At 49.2% G+C, this 8,918-nt stretch overlaps 1 protein-coding gene across 1 annotated transcript in view; it reads left to right on the top strand.

Annotated features, from left to right (window-relative positions):
• The first annotated feature begins 3,931 nt into the window (after window positions 1–3,931).
• The window catches only part of Fbxo32 (F-box protein 32), a 34,501-nt gene continuing 29,514 nt past the window's right edge, over window positions 3,932–8,918 (top strand). Inside the window, exon 1 of the mRNA XM_021183584.1 lies at window positions 3,932–4,362. Coding sequence (XP_021039243.1) covers window positions 4,247–4,362 — 116 coding nt within the window. The 5' untranslated portion in view covers window positions 3,932–4,246. The remainder of the gene's footprint in view (window positions 4,363–8,918) is intronic.

Below are 8,918 nucleotides of genomic sequence, written 5' to 3'. Positions count from 1 at the left end.
AATATACGTAGGATGACGGAGATACCGGTTTCATGTGTCACATCCCGGGACATCTGGTGCCACTCAAGCAGTTCAAAGATGACTGACTAGCCAGGATATGGATGGGTTGCAAACAGGAACACTCAAGCCTGCAGGCAAGTAACCTCTGCCCTCACCATAGGTCCTAGGATTTCCTGGCTCCAGCAAGTCATATGACCAATAACACAGACGGTACATATTGCTCACCCAGATGCTGCCATGGCTTTATGGCTTTGGTTCTGGAAACCTAACAGGGATGATAAGAGAATGGAGAAAGGCTATACAGGCATCAGCACAGAAACTCTGGGATTGGGTGGGCTGGACCATGCACTCATACATCAACAACAGGAGCAGCCCAGGAACTCAGCCTTTATTTTATACACCTAAATCATGGAGGAGGGCCAATTGTATACAAGCTAGGGGCAGGTTTACCGAGTCTCGGTGGAAGGTCTCTGTAGGCAAGGAGTCTCAGGCTACAGTCATCACAGGAGGGAGCCGTGGCTGATAGTTTTATACACACTGGCCAATCATTCATAAACAATCATTCGTGGGCCATAGTGACATGTAACAAAACTTTTCCTGGGGAGACACTATCCATGTCTACTCACCCTAGACAGAGAACTCCTGATAGACCAAAGTACAGATACCACCAAAGTCCAGCTTGGTAAATCGACAAGTGTTTTCAGGGTTGGGGTTACTTACAGGAATATGGGTGAGGGGTTACTTACAGGAGCAGAAATGACTCCGAGACAGCTGCATCACCAGGGCCCACCCCACCATGGGTGACAGCTCACAGGATGGGAACCTGGAGCACACTGCACAGCCTATAGGCAGCTCAACAGGGTGGATGGAGAGTATCCTTTCCAAGAGGCTCTGATCTAAGCCTTCTCCAGGCCAGTAGGTGGCTGTGCTTTTTCCTGGCAGCTGGTCTGCTCTCAGAGTTTGTTTGTTTGTTTGTTTGTTTGTTTGTTTGTTTGTTTTTTAACAGCTTGGCTGACTATCTCCTTTGCAACTTGCTATCTCTGAGGATAAAGCTCAGTTGTCTTTATTGCTTACTGGCAGAGAGGAGTCTAATGAATCTAGTCAGTTTTAGGAACTTCCTAAAACTGTTTTGAGTTGCTCACCGCCCTCCTTAAAAAAAAAAAAAAAAAAAAAAAAAAAACCTTCCCTGCAGGATGAAATGTTTTAACCTTGGAGGAAACTGTTACACAGCACATAAACAAACAAACAAACAAGATTTTGACAATTTCCTGAGCCGAATTTGGAGACGGCTTTGCCACTCCCAGGGGTCTAATGCACTTGGGCCCAGGGCATACCTGTAAACATGTCAACAGTATGTACTCAGATTTCATCTGCTCTTTACACATTTACCCAAGGCGTCCTCTACTCCTCTGCAAGTTGCCAGGTCAAAAGTGTAGCTACATATACCTACTACAAAGAGGGAAGAGAAAAAAACGGCACTAATAGCCTCCAACTACTTCACTTTCTAAATGATCTGAAAGGCTGGCATCTCTGCCCTCCAACAACATCGTCTTTAGTACCTGGAACCTCTTTCTGTTCATCCACCAAAGCGCAAGCTGCTGTAGTAGAATTAGACTCAAATCCTCTGTCTTCTGGACCCCTGTGGTTCTTCCTGGACGGACCCCCCTGCATCTTTAATAACTGCATCCCTTAATTGTATTCTCTTGCCAATATCAGCTCTCCCCCCAAAAGTTCAGACCCAGCATTGCCTCATCTCTTAGCCTGGTTGGTGTTTTAACATTTGTTTGGGATCTTCTGCGGGCCTTTTACAAGCCATTTTTATTATTGCTGCACTAATAAATTATTTATGGTGGGAAACCAAAATCAGAAAATCCTGGCTACTTGAAGACAGACTTTATTAAAAACATCTCCTTCTCCCTTGCAACACAGAACCCACAAGACACACTCAGTTCCTCTGCCTATCCAGCCTCAAAGCACAGTAGAAGAGACAATGTCACTGGCTCCAGAGGCAGGGCTATGGAAGAAAAGAACTGGAAGTTAATTCCCTAGCATGCTTTTATTTCTCGCTTCTGCCCAGTGCCACATAGGTCCAAGTGAATGTGACTTCACAGGTCTGACTAGTAATGATGGAAGGCCAGAAGTCACCCTAAGGCAGTAGTCACTTATTCACACAAGAATTGCCTATGGAGAGACTGGTGAGTTGATTTGGTAGAGAGATATCATAAGACCCAAAAATTAACCTGCAAGCCCCACCGGCCAAAGGACAAGGACTAGGTAATTCCTTGGAATGCTGAGAGTTGTAGTCCTTGGAAAATATCAAAGCCACATGGGAAAATACAATGGCCTTCAAAGCCTCTGTAAAACATGTCTAGGGGCCGCCAAGCTGGGAATTCCAGAGAGTGGTCCTGACCAAAATTTATCCTGGTCAGTATTTAATTAAAGCTTGCTTCAAATTTGCCTCAGTGTGGTAGAATTTCCCACCCCCTCCCCGTGCAAATCACGATTAACAGTGTCTCCATGAGCACAATGCTTGATGAACAGTCCTGAGGACTTGAGCTCAGACCCCCAGCACCCATGGAAACAAACAAACAAACAAACAAAGCCATTAAAGCACTGATACCTCTATCCTGGTGCTGGGAGACAAAACCCAAAGAATCAGAGGTTCATCGGCCTGCCAGTACAGACGATAGATGAACTCCAGGCTCAATGAGTCTGCCCCAAAGATTAGGCCAAATGTGATCAAGGAAGACACCTGACATTGACCTCTGGCCTCCGCGGGCACACAAATGCACGCTCACTCAGAGGAGGGAGGTAGATGGGATGGTTATGAATGGCCAATTCTGAGCCTGGTGAGCACTGGGCTGAGATGTCTCTAGACTAAAAGGGAGTTTATGGTCTGCATAACAGGGAGGATCGCTCTGAGTTGAGAAGATCCTAGGTAATCACGGACTTAACCCTCTCTGAGGACCCCACAGCCTTTCACCTGAAAACCAGACTGGCCACCCCCTCGTGTTAGGAGAGTTAAGCTCTTAACAGAATCTCTTTCCTTTCTGAAGTGGCCGTGAAACCCAGGAGGACTTTATAGTTAGAAGCCAGAGAACACCAGGAATTGAACTGCGTAAAGGACAAGAAAGGAGGGTTCCTGTGGTTCCACAGCCAAAAAAGCCCAACCCTGGGGCACTGGAGCAAGTACAGTGAGTGTAGCCAGAGACTCCTTCCTGACTCCACGACCCTGGAGGCTTTGTTCTGAGCCAGGAGCCTCGACGCCAGCGCTGCTTGCCCAGAGTCCCTCAGAGTAGGACCCAAGACTGTCTCAGCTCTTCACTTCAACGCCATGGGGTTCGGACGCTGCGGGGCCTCTTCTTTCCCCTTCCTTTGCCACTGGGGTAGTCGAGCTTGACAGCAAACGCATCAAATGACAGCTTTAAGGCGGAAGGGGTGGGGGTAGTCCCTCCCCGCCCCTGCCGCACTGGGTCCCCTCTTTCACTTAGCACACCCTGGCGCCTGGAGTCGGTACTGGCAGTAAGAGAGGTTCAAAGACTGCACCCCTACCCATCCCCAGACATTCTGGCCTCCCCCAAGTCTGATCTGCCTGCAAAGATCGGTCCCGCCGCTCCCAGACCCTCTGGGACTGACGGTTCCCAACTCTCTAGGCTTCCTTGCTTGTCCGGGACCCGTAGAGGGGACGTAGTGCCGAGTGCAAGACTAGGATCTTGGTGGCGGCAGCTACGCCTGATGGGGGAGTAGGGGAGGTGCAGAGGTGCCAGGGCACCGAGGGTCAGCGGGACATCTGGCCTGGCCATGCGGCTTCAAGTTTCCACGGACGCAAGGTTGTGCAACTGCGAGCAGAGCGAGAGCCGCGGGCGCCTCGGAAAACAAGGCGAGCCCATAAACAAAGCCACGTGGCCTCGGGGCGCGGGGGGGGGGGGCGGGCTAAGAGCAGGCGGCTCTTCCGGCAACAAAGAGACGGGGCAGCGGCCGGGGATAAATACTGCGCTCAGGCAGCCGCGCAGCATTCCCAGAGTCAGGAGGCGACCTTCCCCAGCGCCTGCACCCCTGTGAGTGCAAGGATCCCCGCGCCCACCCAGGATCCGCAGCCCTCCACACTAGTTCCCCCACTCTTGTCCCGGTCGCCGTCTGCATCGTTCCCCAGCATCTTCCCAACGCGCCGCATCCCCTGGGCAAGCCAGGCCGGTTCCTGGCTGTCAATCCGTCCCGTCCGTCGATCGCGTCCGCGCTCGGTACCATGCCGTTCCTTGGGCAGGACTGGCGGTCCCCCGGCCAGAGCTGGGTGAAGACGGCGGACGGCTGGAAGCGCTTCTTGGATGAGAAAAGCGGCAGCTTCGTGAGCGACCTCAGCAGGTGAGGACATTCGCCGACTTCCAGCCCCACAAAACCGATTTTAGCTGGTCGGGGACGAGGGGGGAAGTGCACACCTCAGGGGCAGGTGAAGGAGGGCAAGCAGGTCTGGGCCAGAATAAAGAGGGGGCTTCCGACTGAAGGGACAGGAGTGAGGTGCCGGGATTTCGGCAAAGGTCGCCAGAACCCGAGAGATGGGTAATTTAGTGTCTCCTCCTGGTCAAGAACAGTGTCTCCCAGCAGAAAAGATCCCATACAGAACCCAGGATCCCTCAATCTGGCAATAGGGGATTATGTCCCTAAACACTCGAACACAGGCGCACAACTCATGGACTCTTCCTTTAGATCCCGGAATCGCAGTCACTGTTTTAAGTGGGTGCTAGCGACTTGGCTGTTTGCCTTTCACTGTCCTATGACAGGACCCCAAGAGTACAAGAGCGGTAGTAGTCACAAGCCGGATGACGGGCCCTGCCATGAGTGCATGAAGGCTCTTCCCACGCACAGTCGACGGCTGAGTGGGCCGAGGGGGAAAAAAAAGTGACTGGGAGGGGCAACCGATGGGCCGCGGGACAGCTTGCGGAGTGGGTCGTTGTGGTAACGCTTAGGGGCTGCGGAGGGAGGTAGGGAAGAAATGCAAGAACAATGCTCTGCTTCAGGAAGGACCAGACACTTGCACCTGTTCCCTCCGTGGCCCTTTCGGTCTTTATACCGTGAGCACACTCCCATCCTTAGTGGTGCCTGCCCGCTGCAGAAAGACCACCCAGACTTGAAGTTTCACCTGAGCTCCTCTGTCTAGTGGAAAATCTGAGGTCAGAACAAGTGCCCCACTCGTAGAGTATGAGGTCAAGAATCAATCCCCAGCCTGGACAGCTGACTCCCTGAGACAGGACAGAAGTTTGTTTGGAAGGGTGGTGCAGTTGAAGTCACCTTTCGGTGCTCTCTCCTCCCACTGTCCTTTGATTAACGCACGCTCGCGCGCGCGCGCGCGCACACACACACACACACACACACAACCTGCATCCCTAAGCTGACTTCAACAGAGAGTTTTGTGAGAGTGCCAGGTGACACTGAGTGAGATTTGCCAATGGTTGCTTGAATAAAGGTTTGGTAATTAATTATCAGGAAACCAGCGGGGCCTCCAGGGCCTCCCATTTGTTTGTGATTTGTAATGCTTGAATTCCCTTTGTCTCTTAAGGAGGTGAAACAAATCCCTGAACTTGGGGCCTTCCAGGAGAATCAAATATATTAACCTTGTGTTAGGTCCTTTTTTGCAAGTCCCATGGGGAGTTTAGAACACTCTAAAGAACTCTTACTCACAGAAAATCAGATAAATTACCAACCATTGTCACCTGTTTCCTAGCGAATGAAGTTAACGGTTATACTAATACTTTTTTTCCTCAACTAATTGAGAAGGGGGTGCACCAGAAGCGTTCTCCTCCTTGGAACCATCCACCGTCAGAGCCTGAATCTAATGTCCCACCTCTTTGTTTCTGTATAGAAAGCTTAGCTTCTTTCCAGGATGACGCAGCAGGGGTCCAGCCCACTGCATTATCTTGACTTCCCCTAGTAAAATAGGATAACAGCCCGCTGTGTTTCAGCAGGCTGGGAACGAAACTGGAGAGACCCCCATCTCATCTGGATGCTCACTCCATCCTTGCTCCATGAGCCAGAAATAGGACACCTCACTCTCCCTATTCCAAAATATCTGAAGAAGTTAAGTCTGCCTCTGAGGCCCGGTGGTGGCACATGCCTTTAATCCCAGTCCTTGGGAGACAGAGGCAGCTGGATCTCTGAGTCTGAGGCCTGACTTGTTCAACAGAGTTGAGTTTTGGGACAGCCAGGGCTATACAGAAAACAAAACAAAACCCTGTCCTTTTGTCCCTTCCTGATCCGCTTTCTTTTCTTTCGGGTCACACCTGGGAGCTGAAGCTGTCACTCCCAGTCATCAGGGTCTCAGCAGTGATCAATACACTGGCCGGCCACCTGTGGTCCTTTGCTGAGTCACAGTTGAGGAATTGTTTGGTCATCTGCCTCTCAGCAGAGCAGCTGACTGTTTGCAGGGTATTTTTTTCCCCCAGCAACCATAAACAATCCCCTCCTTCCACAGCAGAAGAGTCTGCCAACCTCTTAAAAGCAGTGGCCTTCCGAGTCTGGGTTTGTGATCTCGGGTATCTCGCTGTGTTCCGTCTTGGTTTTCCTGTGATGTAAGATTTGGGCCCAGTGCCTAGCTGCACAGGTGAGCTTGAATGCCCTCTCTTGTTCTAAGAAAACAGAAGGCAGGTCCTTTATAAAAGAGGGTGGGTGAACTGTAAACTGAACTATTGAGGCTTCTCCAGTTCCACAGACAATCCTGAAAGTTGCCCAGCAAGAGTAAAGAATAAAGGAGTACTCTCTCGGGGTTATTGTTTAAGCCATGGCTTGTCTGCACAGTACACCTGTTATAGACTCTGCTGGCCATTGTCTCTGTGGTCGAGGGCCCTGCCCTCCAACAGCCAAATGTTGCAGTCTCCGAATAGCCAAATAACCTCCTGAGATCATAGAAGAATTTAGATAAGCTTAAAGCTGACCCCTTAAAAAGTTGCATCTGAGCCGGGTGTGGTGGGGCATGCCTTTAATCCCAGCACTCGGGAGGCAGAGGCAGGCGGATTTCTGAGTTCGAGGCCAGCCTGGTCTACGAAGTGAGTGCCAGGACAGCCAGGGCTACACAGAGAAACCCTGTCTCGAAAAAACAAAACAAAAAAAAAAAGTTGCATCTGAGCCCAGCTGTGATGGTACACACCTTTTATCCCAGAACAGAGGCACAGAGACAGAGAGAGGCAGGTGGATCTGAGTTCGAGGCCAGCCTGGTCTACAGAGCAAGTTCCAAGACAGCCAGGGCTACACAGAGAAACCCTATCTCTGAAAGCAAACAAAAAGTCGAGATTGTTGGTTTGTGAGGCACACTAGGATTTCAAGGAAGGAACACTGTACGAGCTGGGGCCATCCAAGAATGCTTCAAGGAAGTGGTGGTTGAGGTGACCAACACTGCCTCCTCCCCAACCACCCCTGCCCCGCCCCAACTCCAAGATGAGTAATCTCAACTCTCTTCTCCAAGCCTGCACTTCTGCTGTTAAAAGCCTGTCCCAGAGTTACATACTGTGTGTTGCTAAGGCTGGCCCAGGAAGGAGGAAGTTGGCCTTGATACCTTGAATAAAAATAATAGAGATATTTTTACAAGCACTTCACCCTATGCAGGGCACTATTGTAACAAGCCTCCTGCTTATTTCCCTGTTTCCCCAAAGCAATCCAGGAAGTAGCCTTTTCAAGTTTGGCAACCTACATATGACTTTGAGCATCAAAAATCTCACTGGACATAATCAGGGCTAAATCATAACTGCTTTGGGTCAGGAAATGGTTTTAAGTGTTTTTTCTTAATTACAAATGAAATAAGAAATAAAGCTGGTGTTTCCCATGCCCTCCTCTGTCTGCTGCACCCGTGTTCCTACTTATTGTCTTCCTTTGAAAACTTTCCACTTCTTCTACAGTTGCCTTATAGTATTTTGTCTGTGTTTGATGGTGATGTGGGTGTTGGGTGGGGGAGGGCTTTTTCCTTATTCTTGGCCTGTAAGCATCAAGATTAGTAAGAAGGAGTTACAAAGTATCAACTCCTCGACCATTCTTTTATTTGGTGGAGGAAACCAGCCTCCTTGAAATGGTTTTGCTTATTTTAAATACTTTTATATATGTGTGTGTGTGTGTGTGTGCCATGATTTGTAAATTGTGGTTGTTTTTCTTGTGAAATTTTTGAGCTGTAATTTTCCATTGATTTTGCATTTCCTGGAATGAGACATAACTGGAGTCTCAAAATAGCCACTGAATATATTATTGCTTAAAAGAAAACATAAGTAGACAACACAAGTACACTTTACAGCCCCGCTCCCCAGCCTCCAGAATTCAAACCCTAATATAAAATGAGACGTATAGGGTTTCCCCCGCGCTTAAAACTTTTCTACACTCTGCATCAGTGGTTTGCATCCCTGATTTGGCTTTTGAAATGAGTCATCCCAAGTTAAAGCAGTTCTTTCTTGCATCCACGAAGAAAGAAAACGTTCAAATCCCCTTGAACACTTCCCATGAGAAGGTCACTATCCGTGTCCAAAGCTTCTGCAAACCTGTATATGAATGGCTCAAAATAAGATGGCTTTGTTTCGTGCTTCTCTACATATGGAATGTTTACCATGGTTTAGAGGGTATAGGAACTACATCACTATGGAGTTTGTAGGCTGTGTGTCTCTGCATATTTCTTTAAGAAATAAGCCTTCCTGGGTGTTTTTGTTCACTGGATATTCTGTCTTTGTTTTATGAAGCTTTGGGACACCAGGGGCTACTCGATCGACTTTCCATCTTTTCCTCTTCCTCGACTTTGATTAAAATTCTTTAAGTCAGCCTCCGAGACTTGGAGTTCTGCTGTTCCTTCTGCCCCTTTGCTTCCTGCTGCCCTGAAGGAGATCATCCCTAAGTCAGTGACTTTGTACCTACACACACACACACACACACACACACAGAGAGAGAGAGAGAGA

This window comes from Mus caroli, chromosome 15, assembly GCF_900094665.2.
Source record: "Mus caroli chromosome 15, CAROLI_EIJ_v1.1, whole genome shotgun sequence".
NCBI lineage: Eukaryota > Metazoa > Chordata > Mammalia > Rodentia > Muridae > Mus > Mus caroli.
Note: the sequence above shows the minus strand (reverse complement) of the source record. Positions and strands in the feature narration are given on the sequence as shown.